Source organism: Pecten maximus, chromosome 4 (genome assembly GCF_902652985.1).
Source record: "Pecten maximus chromosome 4, xPecMax1.1, whole genome shotgun sequence".
NCBI lineage: Eukaryota > Metazoa > Mollusca > Bivalvia > Pectinida > Pectinidae > Pecten > Pecten maximus.
In genome coordinates, this window is record NC_047018.1 from 46,070,126 (window position 1) to 46,088,238 (window position 18,113).

The following is an 18,113-nucleotide window of genomic DNA, read 5'->3' on the forward strand; positions in this document are numbered from 1 at the left end:
GATTTTTCTGCCAGTTTTTCAGTGCTAACCTTGCTGAGTACCGCCGTGGCATCCTACGAACAGAACTTGGAAATAGTCTCCAGCATGGTAGGTAGTAATTATCAGGCATTATTTATGTATAGGATCTTGAATGTGAGTTCATTTCATAATTAAGATTTTATGAAAAAAGTACATAATAATGTATGTTATTTTTTTTTATTGGACGTGTCAGCGAGCAAAAATTGAAACTCTGAAATTAAGTTTTATTAATTACTGAAATGAAAATAAATAAGATACTTTTTATCATATAACTCAGAAAACTGAAGGTTTTAAGGCAGAATGTGGAGGACATTGAGGCAGCCGTTCTGTATGCCATTTTATATTCATGATGGGACATCATTATCTATAATTATTATGATGTAACAGTGACATTTTCTGACTTGTATGACGAACAAAAAATGGTCCAGGGTATATTACACTAGTGACATATGCAAAAATATTACATCAGCAAATTCACTGGATAACACACCAGTTATGTGTAAAGATGATAGAACTAGATCTTGACTCTTACTGATAAGGAGAATTAAACTTTGTTTCAGAAAGAAAGTAAAACCAAACAACTTGAAAGAGTAAAGAAAGGGGGCTTATTTGTGGGCAGGTGTTTATTGGCAGATTAATACAGTGATTGTTTTCTTTCTGTTCAGTATTGCCCCTACTTCAGGGACTGATGAACCCTGGCTCGCCTCCAGAGATATTTGAGCAGGCCCTCAAATGTTTCTCTTCCTGGGTGGAGTTTGGGGTGTCACCTGTCGACAGTCAACAGGTCATTGTTCAAGTGTTTGCAGCATTACAAAACAGTCAGCTGTTTGATACAGCAGTCGATTCTCTAGTCAGCGTCTTCTCTCACCCAGACAACCACAGGTATGTCGCCCTTCAACGAAGATTAGGTAAATGTCCTGCTACCTTTTCTTTAAGTTCTTGGAGCACAATTTTTTTATGGCCCTGTCACAAAGTGGTCATCAGTATGCAGTGTTTTCGGTCTGGTTTCATCTGTCAGTCCATCTGTGTGTTATTCGGGAACAACAATCAACGCTGTGGAGTCAGAAAGTTATATATTTCTTCAACTCGTGATGTTTCTAGAATTATTTAAATTTTGAAATTAGCTCCATTTCCATTTGAGAAAGAGCAAATTTTAAGGGCCATTTCACAAAATCTGTTCTTTCACATAAGAGATTATGTAAATTTAAAAACTTATTTAAAAAAAAATAAAAATATAAGTGGTGTGTGAAAAGGGACCCTGTTTATAAGTTTTTGAAATATTGCTAGTTCACCTACCCAAAGGGCAAATGAATGACATTGATGGTCAAATGTATTAAAATCATAATCTTCTGAATATTAAAATCTCAGGGTTATATTTGACCAATATCAATTACTGAAAAGAAATGGTCTAAAGTTAGGACGAAGTCTTCACTTCACAAGCTGTAGAACTGGTTTGTAATACAGGCCCATTTGACCTCTTGTTTTATACATGCTCAGAAAACTTCGGATACTATTGGTTTTGAGTTTTAACTTCAGCAGTGTGTCTGTATTTTGTAGATTTCCCAACACGATACAAAAGTTGATACCTTCTGTGCTGCAGTTGAAGGATATGCACCAGCGAGCTGTGGAGACACCCGATATGGTCAGTACATTCAGTTATGTGGTCAGTGAGAGTCTGGGAAAGTGGGTGGTCAAGTGGAGATGTTGATGTGTGGGGTTAGTGTCTGTTTGTTTGCTTGATTATCATCCCGTGAACAGCCAGAATCATTTTGAAGTAGTAGTTGGTGACTACCTCACTGAACAACGTATGGGAGGCCCGTCATATGCCATCCAGAGCAATTAAGGTGAAGTGTCTTGCCCAAGGGTACAACCACAATAGCAGAGTTCGACTAATTTCTCAGCTTCCCAAAAAACTTGGCACAGACTGGGAGCATCATACCAAGCACGCTGGATCTTTATGTTTGGTTACATGGCTGGCACTCTAACCGACTGAGCTATCGAGGCCCCTATTTTTTTTTTATTTTTAACGTCAGGGTGCCTTTGGCACCTGCCGTTATGGGCGTGGTGGGAAAATGTTGTTACTGATAGATCTGTTCCGGCTAACTATTCCTCTTTTCTGTCATACAAATGATATACATCCGCAGCCTAATATAGTTCCTATATTGATAGCAATTATTGACACAATTTAAGAGATGTAAACCGTGTTTACTGCAATTATTTAAAATGAAATGTTAAGGTTTGGTGTTCTAGACTATTTTAGAGTATAATTATTAACCTTTTCCCTCGTCAGTATATGCAATTTTGTTGGCGTAGGATTACGTAGTTCTGTCTCGATACTGCCTTGAAAACGAAAGTAGAAAAATCAGTTTGATCGTTGTAGAAATTTACATGCATTCACAGAGAAACTATCCACATCTGTTCATCCTGAGTTCATATGCAGGAACATTTGATAGCTTAAAACCAATCCTATTTACGTAGTCAAATGCACCCGAGCATTCCACGAGATAACTTCAGCTGTCACGTGACTCTTCACGACACTAGTCTGCCAAAATGGCGGTTATGTCTACTGTAACTAAACCAACGACCGTTCGCAGTTTCATATTCTTTAATTCATTTGTAAGTCGCTAGAATACGCAAGAAATATGACCAGGAATTGAGGGCAAGTTGTAACAAACTACATTGCCGTTTTTCGCGAGGATTTTATTAAATACGGTTATTATTTGTTGTTTGAAAAGAATCTAATGATTATGATCCGTGACTGATGTACTGGCGGTGTCAAAACTAGATATGTCTCATCGGACAATGCGACCGCAATTTTCTATCAGAGTTAAAATGTGTTACCTAAGGGGTCATAAAATAGACGTTTGATAGGCCTTATTAATAACTTATATTATAAATAAAATAAAAAACTTCGGCTGTGTACATCTTGGATTTTATCTTTAGTTGTAGTTACTTGACAACATGTTCTGTTAATAGACCGATTTGTCGCTCAGTTGATTCTTTTTTCAAAGTTTACAAGCAGCTTTACTGATTCAGGAATATATCAATAATCTGCCACAAGCATTAAAGAAATGGGGAAAGAACTATACTCAGCTATTGTAAAGTTGTCAGCTGATATATGTTATACATGTTTTCTTGAATATATATAGAATAGAAATACCAGGGCCAGATGAAGACATTTCATCTGATACAAATGTAACTGTCTGACTATAAAATCCAATTTTAAATTTCTTATAATATGACCTCAGACCCTGACGTTTCTCAGGGCCTTTGGCCCTTTGATTTTTGTGTGGGCAGTGAGAGTCCGGGAGAGTTGTTGTCAAGTAGAGGCAAGAAGGGGTTGAGGTGTTTGATTAGTGTTTGTGTGGGCAGTGAGAGTGTGGGTGGATGTTTTAAATTAAGTAGATGAGGTGGTTAGTGTTGTCTTCAATACAGATATGTCTTCATACCGACCGGTTTGATTGAGAAATGTGATAAATAATTGGCTCGAAGAAAGTTCTTAGGAGTAATGCCAGACTGGCAAATACAAGACGTTTCCTGAATATCATTTTCAGCCTGATTTTGTTCATCTAATCACAAAGAGATGCTCTAACTACCATGCAATGGCCATGAAAAATTGTCAAATTTCATTTCCTTAAAAAGTTTGTGGTTTGTGAATATGATTTTTAAACAGATTGTACTAAATTAGATTTACTCTTGGTATTACACTATAGGATGTGTGTAATGGGATAGCCCAGATTGTGATAGCTCTGGCAGAAAACCACACCAAAATGCTGCTGGAGTGTTCCATCAGCGAGGATGAGGACTGCAGAAACATTGTGATGAATCTCATACAGATGGTGTTGGTATGTCCACCAGTCTCACCTTTTTTGTTATGAAAATTCAAAGATGATTTGAGTTAAGGAAATGTCAGCAAACAATGACATTATAACAAAACACTGGTTTAAAATTCAATGACAATTTGACAGGATGATTTTATATATAAAAAAACCCATAGATGAATATTCAATAGAATATGATATACCAGAGGAGGAATGATTTTAAAATAGTGTTGTTTTATTTATTATAGTCTTGTTGCTCTCTACCTGGACACTTCCCAGTGGACGAGACAACCAGTGACATGTCTTTCACATTCTGGTACCTTCTACAGGTAAGTCACACCTGTCCACTTTACGTACTGATAGATAAGACAATAACAGGTGTCCAGTTTACATACTACAGGTAAGTCAGTGACAGGTGTCCAGTTTACCTACTAAAGGTAAGTCAGTATAGGTGACCAGTTTACATACTACCGGTAAGTCATTTACCGGTGTCCAGTTTACCTACTACAGGTAAGTCAGTAACAGGTGTTCAGTTTACCAACAACAGGTAAGTCAGTAACAGGTGACCAGTTTACCTACTACAGGTAAGTCAGTATAGGTGACCAGTTTACCTACTACAGGTAAGTCAGTAACAGGTGTCCAGTGTACCAACAACAGGTAAGTCAGTAACAGGTGACCAGTTTACCTACAACAGGTAAGTCAGTAACAGGTGTCCAGTTTACATACTACAGGTAAGTCAGTAACAGGTGACCAGTTTACCTACTACAGGTAAGTCAGTAACAGGTGACCAGTTTACCTACTACAGGTAAGTCAGTATAGGTGACCAGTTTACCTACTACAGGTAAGTCAGTAACAGGTGTCCAGTTTACCAACAACAGGTAAGTCAGTAACAGGTGACCAGTTTATCTACAACAGGTAAGTCAGTAAGAGGTTTCCAGTTTACCTATTACAGGTAAGTCAGTGACAGGTGTCCAGTTTACCTACAACAGGTAAGTCAGTAAGAGGTTTCCAGTTTACCTATTACAGGTAAGTCAGTGACAGGTGTCCAGTTTACCTACTACAGGTAAGTCAGTAAGAGGTTTCCAGTTTACCTATTACAGGTAAGTCAGTGACAGTTGTCCAGTTTACATACTACAGGTAAGTCATTTACAGATGTCCAGTTTACCTACTACAGGTCTTGGTACTCTATGGAAGCACAGATGTCTGCTTCTCATTAGTATGTATAGACAGTTTCATTGGTCGACAATTATAGTTAGTATTGTTTACATAGCTGTCAACCAATCAGATTGCCCCTTGCAAAACTGCTCTAGCCTACTTCCGTTCCACAGTCGATGTGTCATTGGCTATCATGACCACTTTTGGTCCAATTTCTCATCTTGAACATGCATTGCTATTTAAGATTTTAACCCAAGGTACGTTACTGAAATTTGGGTGCAGCTGATATTTTAGTCAAAGTGAGCTTATATTTAAAGTGAATCGAAGCTGACCCTCCCCACTTCCAACTTTTCAAGTGTTACACATTTTTGATATACTGGTAGTAGGATTTGGGGATAATATTTTTTTCTATGAACAGATGCAGACCCCTGTGATGGAAGTAATCAATAGCTTTGTATACTTCACATATGAATACTTTTTTTCTTTGATGTATCATTCGTACCTTTTTTGTTTAGAAAGGTTTCAATTGATAAAACTTACCCTCCTTTTCCCCCCCTTTACAACATTCCAATACTAATTATGATTATTATATGTCATCCTGTTTCTTTTTTCTACAGGACGACATACTGGACTCGGAGAAGGGACGCCAACAACTCCTATTACCTATATTCCAACCAATTTATTTTTCGTTGATTGAAATTTTGTTGGTCAAAGTGCAATATCCTACAGATGAAGAGTACGATTCTTGGACCGCAGGTAATTTATCCCATGACGTTTGAATTCCTGATGCAAGAGTAGGAAGTCATGCATGCTGTGAAGTGGTCATTTGAGCCCCTTGGTGATTCATTTGAATGAAATCACAGTTAATCAATGATTTATGATTAAGAAATGGGGAAGATCACTTCAAAAACAACATCAGTTACGTTCGACAATTGTGAAGACGGTGTTGAAATATTACACAGTAACTGTCAAATTTTGGTCCACCCATCTTCTTGTTCTAACCACCATCTTGTACTAACCACCATCTTGTTCTGACCACCATGTTGTACTGACCACCTTCTTGTACTGACCACCATCTTGCACTGACCACCATCTTGCTCTGATCACCATATTGTACTGACCACCATCTTGTTCTGACCACCATCTTGTATTGACCACCATTTAGTACTGACCACCATCTTCTATTGACCACCATCTTGTACTGACCACCACCTTGTACTGACTACCTTCACCATCTTGTACTGACCACCATCTTCTACTGACTACTTTCACCATCTTGAATTCAGCAATTGTGATAAAAGGAGTTATTTCAAATAGGAAAATTCTAGATTATTAAGAAATTATAAGAAGTATATTATCTATGCTACTGTTGTAATTATGCATACATTATTCATTAATTGTAAAAGTTACACTATCCAGTGAAGAAAGATCTTCCACCGTCACACCTCTAAAGGTTGGCAATTCTGTTATAACTAAAATGTCACATTTGAAATATTTCAGAGGAAAAGGAACAGTTCCGTTGCTACAGACAAGATATCGGTGATACGATGGTAAGCTTTTTTTTGTCTACTATTTTTTTAACCAATTCCACTTGTGCTCCCACTTCCCTGTTGTCAACTATAGTCGACAGGCTATGTTTTGTCATTGATACTTGGTAAAAATAGCACATGACACATATAATTATCTATATATAAAAGCTGTTCAACAGTAATAGGTGATGATTTCCACAAAGGTTGCTAACGTAAACAATATGGCAGTTTGTACCACATTTCCTTCGGATAGTACCTCTGCAACGCTGCATAGTGTTTGATGCGATGTCTAAATATAAGGGGTGGCAGTGGTTAAGGTGTCCCGACCCCTTATCACTAGCCCTCCACCTCTAGTTGCGAGTTCGAAACCTATGTAGGGCAGTTGCAAGATACTGACCGTAGGCTGGTGGTTTTTGTGTCGCCTTTGAAAAAGGAGACATATAGGTATTACTTTTCGGCGTCGGCGTCGTCCGGAAAATGGTTTTCGTGCGATAACTTTAGTAGTTTAAAACGGATTAATTCGAAACTTCATGGGAAGGTTCATTACCATGATAGCTCGGACAAGTTCGATAACCAAAATTATTCGCACCTTTTTAGAAGAGTTATAGCCCTTTAATTTTTTGCGAAAATAGTTTCCACTCAATAACTTGAATAATTATTACAGGATTAATTTGAAACTTCATGGGAAGGTTCGTTACCATAATACTGTGGACAAGTTCGTTAACCAAATTTATTTGCACCATTTTAAAAAGAGTTATGGCCCTTTAATTTTTTGCGAAAATTGTTTCCACTCAATAACTTGAATAATTATTACTGGATTAATTTGAAACTGCATGGGAAGGTTCGTTACCATAATACTGTGGACAAGTTCGTTAACCAAATTTATTCGGACCTTTTTAAAAGAGTTATAGCCCTTTAATTTTTTTTGCGAAAATAGAATGTTCGTTACCATAATACTGTGGACAAGTTTGTTATTGTTTTTTTTTATTCAAGTCCTAGTTTTAAAGAGTTATGGCCCTTTAATTATTCGCATACACAGGCGACACCTCCACTTCCGTGGAATTCTTGTTCTCCGGGTACGCCGGCTTTCTTCCACCTCCAAAACCTGGCACGTCCTGAAATGACCCTGGCTGTTAATAGGACGTTAAACAAAAACAAACAAAAACAAACAAAGTCTAAATATAAATATCATTATTTCTCAATAACGTAAAATGAAAACACTTTTTCTATCTATATTGGAAAACAACACACCAAAAATGTACATGTAGTCCATCATTTTGTTTAAATTTAATGCAAGCCTAATAACTATCTCTGGTACGGAGTCTGGAAAGAACACAAAGTATGGAAAGAGTTAACATTTGTGGTTGTGAGTTTATCATAGTAAACAGAAAAAGTAAAAGCTGATGCAATCCGCCTATACTTATATGGACAGTTTCTTATTTTACAATGTATTTGATATCAATAAGCCTTTTGTACTCTTTAAATTCCCCAGTGATAATTTTGTTATAATATTTCCTTGTTGACAGATGTACTCCTTCAGTATACTCCGGGAGCCATTGCTAGGCCATTTGTGTAGTGTGTTACAAACGATGGTAGAAAATTCTAGAGTGGAAGAAGTACGGTGGCAGGTAAAATTTGAAGTTGTCTGGTAATAAGTATTGAAGAAAAATCATGCATTTCCCTTAATAAACATGGCAGGTATGATTTGGACCTGAAATTTTACCGAGCAAATATGTTGTATGTTATTTGTAGACAAATGTTTTTGTGACTGTAGTTATGGGTGGTTGAATTTGTTTTGAAGACTGTAGTAGTGTTTCATTTTGATTCCAACAGGGGAAAAGAGATATTTTCATTCTTCTGAGGCCAACTTGATTTGTACCCTTCTTGGAAGAGAATCCTTCTCAGAAGATCGCATTCCGTTATATGTAAAGCGAGTAAACCGGAAAAACATTACCCAAAACAAACTTTTAAGTTTTCTCAAGCACTGTAACACAAACCTGTGCATGTATGTGCCATAAATCCTTCTCTAGTGAAACTCATCACTCCGCATGTAGCACAATTAAACATGGTGGCCGCCATCTTGGTAGATAAATCATCAAGCTTCGAGACGGAAGAGGTAGAAGATCTTCCAGAAGCAGAATAGCTACAAATCAAGTGACCAGAAGTTATATTCTAGAAGGAGAAGAGTGCAAATCGAGTTGGTCTCCGGTGGCTTGATAGTTAATTTATGGTTTATGACTTAAATCTAGCTCCTTTGAGATTTGTTACAGAGACAAAATTTATAAGTCTTCTGTTAATGTGTGAAAATTTTAATTTAAAAAAAAGCATTTTTCATTATTTAAATTTTTGTTGATTTCATTGTACCCTTTTTGTCCACAAATTCATAAAATGTTAAAAATTGACAGATGAAATGGATTGTTGAATGGATTCTTGAAACTGATATACCCAGTATACGAGTATGAAATACAATATTGGTACTACAGGTATGAAATACATACATTTAAATAGAAATTGATATATTATCCTACAGTGGGGAAACCATTGCAAAATATGATATCAAGATTCTCTTGTGGATACCTGTTTCTCAAAACTGCTTTAAATTTATAATTGAAAAAATAAATGCTTAAGTTTGTAGTATATTGATTTGTGGGTAATTAATTATTCCACAAAATCTAGTACCCATAAAAATAATAATTTTACATGCAACCACAAAATTGGAGTCCCACAAAAAATGTGATTTGACTGAAAACCATTGTTTTTTCAGCTTGTGGAGGGAATATTTTTCCTGTTTGGGTCAGTCGCTGAGAATGTCGACCTTGAAGAGGAGTCTTATCTACCTGCCGTGTTAAATATACTGCCAAAAATTCCATTCAGCAACATAAAGTTTGTGTCCACTGCTCTCTATATGATTGGTGAGTCGCTACATGACATCAGTTTAACTTGTGATACATTGTCCACATGTTCATGCTTGTCATTTATTTTTGCTGGTAATGTAATCAAATGCATTCTACCCATTTATTGGGTGGTCGAGTGGAGAAGTCGAAGCATACTTACCTTTCACCTAGGTGACGGGGGCTGATTCCAAGATAGGACCTAATTTCACCTGGTTGACCATGCAAAGTTTTCTTAGGCCATATAAAATTAATTAGTTGGCCAATATTTGAAAATAAATAGATGAGAGAGGGAGGTATTTTTTCATTTTATTGGATATAAAACAGATGAGAGCATTTATATTTTTTATTTTTTTCATTCACATCAAAATGAAATATCTTAATGAATGCTTTGAAGTAACTCCTGTGTCCATTTATTTCAGCAAGAAACAGCAAAATTTTCTTAAAAAACGGTACATGGCATTTCAGTTTGTCAGGAAACGTCCATGCCCAATCATCATGGCCTCATCCTTAATCAAAGTCTATAGTTCTGCTATTGTACAAGCTTCTGAAAATCGTCCGGAGTATATTCCATGGCATTATTATTGTTGATCCTTTCCAAATCTGCATGCCGTGTGTACATGGAAATCAAAGCCACCGTCTGCAAGGAGATAGTTAGCCATTGTATCAACTAGTTAGGTCTCTTAAGAGCTTGTAACTGCTTGTCGTTCAAATGCTTGAAATATCGGCTTTTTACTAGACAGACAGTTGTCCAGTATTTGGCAATACAATGTATATAATACATATTGGTGCATCACTAAAACACTTATGTATTTTAAAATGGCATCTCTAGGATATATATATCCATTGTTGGAATAATCTGTTTTTATAGGGTCATTTGGAGAGTGGATAAACTGTCACCCTGGGAGTTTAAGTTCTGTGATACCACTCATCCTTCAGGGCCTTGGTAACACCGAGGCCGCCACTGCGGCTACAATGGCTTTGAAGGATGTCAGCCGTGAAAACCTCAACCACATGCCCCCCTACGCCCACCAAATACTCACCTCCAGTCAGGTAAAACCTCAACCACATGCCCCCCTACGCCCACCAAATACTCACCTCCAGTCAGGTAAAACCTCAACCACATGCCCCCCTACGCCCACCAAATACTAACCTCCAGTCAGGTAAAACCTCAACCACATGCCCCCCTATGCCCACCAAATACTAACCTCCAGTCAGGTAAAACCTCAACCACATGCCCCCCTATGCCCACCAAATACTAACCTCCAGTCAACCAAATGTCCCCCCACCCATCAAATACTAACCTCCAGTCATCCACACACACCCCCTTCACCCATCAATTACTAACCTCCACACATCCCCCTACACCCATCAAATACTAACCTCCAGTCATCCACACATCCCCCTACACCCATCAAATACTAACCTCCAGTCATCCACACATCCCCCTACACCCACCAAATACTAACCTCCAGTCAACCACTCATCCCCCTACACCCACCAAATACTAACCTCCAGTCAACCACACATCCCCCTACACCCACCAAATATTCACCTCCAGTCAACCACTCATCCCCCTACACCCACCAAATACTAACCTCCAGTCAACCACACACCCCCCTACACCCACCAATTACTAACCTCCAGTCAACCAAACGTCCCCCTACACCCACCAATTACTAACTTCCAGTCAACCACACATCCCCCTACACCCACCAAATACTAATCTCCAGTCAACCACTCATCCCCCTACACCCACCAAATACTAACCTCCAGTCAACCACACATCCCCCTACACCCACCAATTACTAACCTCCAGTTAACCACATGTCCCCGATCAAATATTAACCTGAATTGATCACCTTAAATTTACTAATGCTTAGAATCTGATTCAAGTGTAAACAGTGAATTTATTTTTTGAGTTTCTTTTATTCAATAGAAATAACTTTAAATCTAGTTGAAGTTGAATTACAATAGGACCAGAGTCTAGATTATTCCAAGTTCAAAGAATGATTATTTGGTGAAAATGGTCTTTTGAAATGCATGAATTTGAATTCTGATTTGCGTCTGATTTTACACTGAGAAAATAAGAATCTCTTATAAATATTTTCTTGCCTGAAAAATAAAGACATAATCATCCCACTATACTTTGATTTTTTTTCTTTCCTTCCACAGTCTGCGTTAGAAAGTGGCATTTTGAAGGTGAGTAGATAGTCAAAAGATAACTCATAAGTAAGCTGGTATTAGTCTTGTGACAGTATGGTCTGTACTGTGGTTAGAGTGCAGATGTAGGGATGTCCATGGGTGGCTTACAACTCACCCCTAATTGCTCTGTGATGGGCACTGTGCATGTGCCGGGCAGCCACTTTACCTATTGCTCTGGAATGATGTGAGGCCCCTGTATGTTGTCAGCAAAGTAACAACCACCACTGTATGGCCAGGAAATAAATTAGCAGAGAATTTTATTATCTTTCTAATCTTTGAATGTCGGGGAAAATTATAAAGTATATTACAGGAATGAAGTATCGTTTTCAGTCACAAGAGAATCTGCTTTTCTGTCCGTCTGTTGACAGAACTGTATCTAGCCATGCCCTGACCCAATGCAGTTGTGTCCCCTTACATTATTTTCGAGTCATTTTCTTTAATGATCGAGCGGTGAATATTAGTCCATCTTCCAACACAGAATCAGTTAATTCCTTAATGGATTACAACCTTCGATTTGAAACATCACTGGAGGAGGACAATAATGATTTATTAAAATGAGGCTGGTTTGTCGGATGACTTTTCAGCCCCATGGGCCTCTTGTTACTGTTGTTTTCCAACATGACAGTGTATGTATGACTTAAGTGTATGTATGATTTAGGTCTCTTTCTATTGTTTTCAGCCACGAGAATGTATACGACTGATGTCCTGTATCGGCCAGGTCCTATCTGTGTTAAAGTTTGAGGAAATCCTACAGTATTTGAATACCATCCTTACTCCTCACATTCACGAATTGGAGGAGCTAGTCAAGCAGCAGGTAGGTTTGTAAGGCTATATTACATATGTACCAGTCCTTACGGACAGCGATTTTCTTCTGAATACATATCACATTATCTTGTATTCTACCACGTTTGCTATGCAACTCCAGTTTTGATTGGTTTAAAACCGTGTATTATTTGCCAGTAATCAACTCTCATGTCAATAATACATGCTTGCGACAATTTGGCACAGGTCCAAGCCGTCGTACTAGCTTCACTTATGTATCTAATATTCCCCCACTGATAACACTGTTACTGTAGCTGAGTGGGCTAATGGGTTAGATCCTAGTTCACTCCTCTGCTCACTATCACGACGCGAGTTCGAATCCTACATATGCCACTCTTTTTTTTTCATCCTTTTTTTTTTATTTTCAAAATCAATGCCATATGATAGATGTTCTTGATTGTAGTACTGTAGTGGCTGTAAAGAAATGTATATTTTATCAACAAAATAATGCAATACTCAAGAAATATATTACAAGGTTTTCCGGGGGTTTCTTTGCTGTTTTTCTATTAGGAAGAGGTAGGTCTCAGAACTAAACAGTACATGGTAGAATAGAAATAATCAACTTTGACTCGTGTATTGTTGCAGGTATTCCTGCGGCCCTATCAATTTAATTGCAAAATATTCTCATCCTTGTTGTATATCCTGCAACAATACACGAATCATCGTTAATTATTTCTTAAATAAGCCCAGTGGACCAACCCCTAACCTTTGCCTGAGAGAAGCTGATAAATTGGGAGGGTTCTTAACCATGTGGGCTGCAACAGCTCATATGGTTAGAGCACTGGTCACGTAACCTCAGGTGAAGATCTGAGGTGCATGATTCAACGCTACTTACCCATAGCAGTTTGTGTTTCTTGGAAGCTGAGAAACCGGGCTGGTCTGTGCTATCATGGCTGTGTCGTTGGGCAAGACACTTTAACCTAATTGCTGTGAATGCCACGCAACAGGCCTGTATGCTGTAGAGTAAGACAGTCACCAACTACCAGGAGAACTCGCCTCAAAATGACCTTAGCTGTTTAATTGCCAATAAACCCAGCAAACCAACAAACCAACTTCACTGTTGATTGGTTCAATGCAGATCAATACAGATAATGGAAGACAGGTTTATGTTTCTGATATTTATGCCCCTGAAATGTGAGGCATATAGTGTTACCCATATCCGTCCCTTCCCGTCCTGTCCCGTCCCGCCCCGTCCCTTCCCGTCCCGCCCCGTCCCCGTCCCGCCCAGTCCCGATGCAATGTAACTAGCCAATCTTAGGAAATGCTGAGGTTTCAGAGTGTCAAGTAGCAGCAGGAGCATTTATGTCTTACAGACATTTTCTAGTTTTTGTTTGTTTCTCTGAAGAGTTTAAACTTGTTACTTTTAACTCATAATACATGTATTTCAAACTATGATTATTATGACATTCATGATTTTTACTGTTCAAAAAATGTGTGGTCTTTCTTGCCAGCAATAACCAGATTAAATATATCTATAAAAAATGATAAGTATGGCATTTTCAATACGGTTGCCATGTAAGCTACATTCAACACAAATTTGTAAAATCTACAGATCTTTGACTTTATCCAATTCATGGATGAAAGATCTGAAGTTTTAGTGCAGATTGATAAGAAATCTTTCAAAAATGTTGATATTAATTAAAAGTTTGTACAAAATATTCAATAGAGTGTACTCTTTACGTGACACATTAATTTTTTTCTGATTTTCACCAGTTTTTGGACTTAATTTTCAAAAGTATAACGTCAAACAGGAAAAGCAAGACATGATTTTCACAGAATTCCCTTTTATATAACAATTTAATTAAATATATTGTTTGGAGTGCAGATTGTACAGATACAAACAGATGGTTTAAAATGGTGACCATCAGGGTACAGATTCAGTAACTACAGACAATTTTTCCTCCAACAGCCTTCACCGTCCATTAAGAATAGCGTGCTGCTAAAACTGAACATGGTGAGTTGGTTGGTGGCCTCCCTGGACACAGACCGTGACTCTGACAACAATCAGATAGCTGACGGCAAGACACAGAAACCTAAATCTGATCAACCAAAGCCTGTAAGTTATACATGTAGTAGTAACATCTGTCGTGCGAAGTTCAAATTTAAATTTATTGTAGAAATATGAGTATTCAAAGCCTGGAAGTTACCATTATCTATATACAATGTACATGTCATTGAGAATTTGAAACTCACGGAAAAATTAGCAGAATTAGAATTGTTAATTACCACATATACTTTTTCAATCAATTATTTGACCAGCTTTTCATTCATAAACTTGAATTTATTTTTTTTAAATGAAATCTCTCAGTAATTTCAACATTGAAAGATTAAGCAAACAATAGTTAATGGTCTAGTCCTGTGTTGAGGGTAGTAAAAATGCCTGCCTTATCAAAACCAACCAGATATTACAAGATATATTTACAAGTGTCTTTTAAGACCACCACATTTTACAAATGACCTCCGTTTGACCACCCAAATTCAACTCACTACCACCAAATGACCTCAGGTAGAAAATATTAAATATATGTCCCAGAGGACAACCACACTGTACAAATGGCCTCTATCTGTTGGTAGGTGTTTGTGATATTACAACAAGTAGCTCCTGTGATACACCAACTGGTGGCCAAGTGGATCACTGACTCCAGCATCATTGAGGTAAGTTGTTCATGCATCAAATTCACAATAACTTGTGCCTGCTGTTCAATAGCACCTTTTCTACCACAATACGCTGTGTTATTCCACTCTCAAGCCATTGTATAAATGTGCCGACTATTGGATATATATTTGGTATATTCCACTAGTGGAATATGACCTTCCGGTCTTTTGATTGGTCAAGAACTCGAACTTTGACCCGAGCTGCAATTGTTATTGACGTCATCAATAATCGAATGACGTCACATCACCGGGTCCCGGCTGTCACCTGTACACCTTATTTGCATACGTGCAATAAGATTTGGCCACATTTCCCTTTGATTCAAGCCGATATTATTGTGGTAGAAACAGGTCATACAACTCGTGATTTTTGGATATGGAATTTATTTCACACTCGTAAGTTATCATTCAAAAGTTACAAATGACACTCGCTAAAGCTTGTGACTTTTGTAACTTTAAAAGATAACTTATGAGTGGGAAATAAATTCCATATCCAACAACCACTCGTTGTGTAACCTCTATATAGTCAGTTTTTACTTTTCTGATAAAATTACATTGTATAGGCATTAGTATAGTAAGAGATTCCTTCAACTGTGTAACCGTAACCAACCCTTAGGCGCTGAGGGATGGGACCCAAATAAGTCAGATTTGTTAAATTTCTAAAATTTCTTTCATCAGATCCACACATGCTAGAATCAAATTACATTACATTTCTTGAATTAATGCTAGTTATTGGATAAGGTGGTTTTATTGTTTTGAACATCTTGAATATTTCTTTGGTTTGACATGTTTTAAAAACCAAAAAGTCAATACTCCCTGTGTGTATATATCAGGACTCAAGTAACTGTTAAACTCCACAGATATCTTGTTGCTTTATTGTATCCAACTTTACCTTATTCTGCCTATTATAGCTGTTTTACCTGAGTTCAATGTTTCATTTCCAGGCTGTGTGTGACCTGTTTAAGAGGTCGTTAAGTACATTAATGGACGACTTCGCACCTATGTCACAAAGTGTCGCACAGATGGTGGTTCAGATGTACGAGGTTGTTCCCCAAGCAGCCATCCTAGATCTGGCAAAACAGGTAAATGTTTGAGACAAAGTTCACATCAATTTTCATTTTACTACTCACAGCCTGACACTTTTTGATCTATGAACATCAGTTATACTTTAGATATGGGGCTTTGCGAGTTCAATTCATAGAGCATCAGACTCCTTGACCTCGGATGGAGATCTGAACTTGAGATGGAGTTCTGGACCTCAGCTGAGATCTGGTTCTGAAGCTCAGATCGTATCTGGACCTCAGGTGGAGATGGAGATCTGAACCTTAGATGGAGTTCTGAACCTTAGATAGAGTTCTGAACCTTAGATGGAGTTCTGAACCTTAGATGGAGTTATGGAGTTCTGAACCTCAGATGGAGATCTGAGGTTTGTGGTTCGATTCCTGCTTTAGGGTGGTTTGTTTTTCTCAGGAAGCTGTGATCCTGTGCTGTCGTGGTTGTGTCCTTGGGCAAGACACTTTACCCCAGTTGTGCTGCAGATGATGTAATGGGCCTTCTGTATGTTTTTTTCAGTGAGGTAGCCACCAGCTACTACTGTACACAGTAGACTGCCTTGGCTGTAATATGCATGGTGCGATAAACCCAGCTATCAAACAAACTTGAAATATGTATCTGGTAATTGTACTTTAAAATTATAAAATGCTCTTCTGTTGACTGATAGACTTTGCCTGTCAATGCAAGGCACAGTTCTGATAGGGTTTTGTTATTGGTAAAGGGAGAATGCAGGATATATATTAGAATCAATTGTGAAACTTGTGGATATCATCAGTGTTATAAGTTTGTACCTTTGCTGTTATATTTTTCTGAATCATTTGAATGATTTTCAGTCCTTCCTGAAATAATGAAATTATAAGACTATACGATATTCTGGTACAATTCATTATTGATTGATTAGTCTTTTTCCATCTGCAGCTTTAATTTTGTCAATTATTTTGATTGTTGCAGTTGATCCTAATGTTTGCTGCTGATGCTGAGTTCTCCAACACAGTCAGGGTGCTGCTAGCTGCTCTCAGTGATAAAACTCTATTGCTGTACCAGCAAGGTAGGACATGGCTCTCTGGTGATAAGTTCCACTATTTTATCATTATTATTCTAATAGTTAAGAGAATAATATTCTTATTCTGGGCTATAGTATGACACTCTACCATGTGAAATCACATTCAAAATGAAATAACAACTTTACTGTGTACTAGTGACATCCTTAGTGAACACAGAAGTTTATTTATGAGTGATATTTAAATAAATACTTATGGTATGTAACTATCCTATCGATCCTATTACATCTGGGTGCTTGGTGTGAAGAGCAGTAACTTTATATAGAAACAATTATACATATGTTTAAACATCCTCTCCATAATGTAATAATGTACTCGTTCATCCGTCACAGGTGTCCATAACTACACAGACGTTATAGAAGCTTTCATGGCGTTCATGGCTCAGGTAGTACTGATTTGTAAATTTGTTTCTAGCTCAATAACAAATACTATCTGATTATCATGATCGATTGATCTGTAAATTTGTTTCAAGTACAATATCAAATTTTGACTGATTATTGCAACGATTAATTAACATATCCATAGTTGCCATTTTTTAGTGCAATGCTTTCAGCACAAAAAAAATACGTAGATTGAAACAAAAATTTATGTGTACCATTGAAATGTAGATGTCAAAAATATATTGCATGGAATTTCCATTTTTGCATTCATTAAAAAAGTCAATTGTAAATTGAAAAATCTAAAAAAATTGTCAAACACATTTAAACATTGGACATAAGAATTAAATTATGAATCCTTGTTATTAAATTATGAATCCTTGTTATTAAATTATGAATCCTTGTTATTAAATTGTGAATCCTTGTTATTAAATTGTGAATCCTTGTTATTAAATTATGAATCCTTGTTATTAAATTGTGAATCCTTGTTATTAAATTATGAATCCTTGTTATTAAATTGTGAATCCTT

At 37.3% G+C, this 18,113-nt stretch overlaps 1 protein-coding gene across 1 annotated transcript in view; it reads left to right on the plus strand.

Annotated features, from left to right (window-relative positions):
- Positions 1-18,113, plus strand: part of LOC117326250 (importin-13-like) — a 40,446-nt gene that overhangs the window by 13,020 nt on the left and 9,313 nt on the right. The window contains exons 8-24 of the mRNA XM_033882924.1: positions 15-87; positions 684-900; positions 1,576-1,660; positions 3,732-3,863; positions 4,088-4,168; positions 5,612-5,750; positions 6,495-6,544; positions 8,050-8,151; positions 9,288-9,435; positions 10,286-10,467; positions 11,590-11,616; positions 12,299-12,433; positions 14,351-14,497; positions 15,016-15,096; positions 16,038-16,175; positions 17,098-17,194; positions 17,540-17,592. Coding sequence (XP_033738815.1) covers positions 15-87; positions 684-900; positions 1,576-1,660; positions 3,732-3,863; positions 4,088-4,168; positions 5,612-5,750; positions 6,495-6,544; positions 8,050-8,151; positions 9,288-9,435; positions 10,286-10,467; positions 11,590-11,616; positions 12,299-12,433; positions 14,351-14,497; positions 15,016-15,096; positions 16,038-16,175; positions 17,098-17,194; positions 17,540-17,592 — 1,887 coding nt within the window. The remainder of the gene's footprint in view (positions 1-14; positions 88-683; positions 901-1,575; positions 1,661-3,731; positions 3,864-4,087; positions 4,169-5,611; positions 5,751-6,494; positions 6,545-8,049; positions 8,152-9,287; positions 9,436-10,285; positions 10,468-11,589; positions 11,617-12,298; positions 12,434-14,350; positions 14,498-15,015; positions 15,097-16,037; positions 16,176-17,097; positions 17,195-17,539; positions 17,593-18,113) is intronic.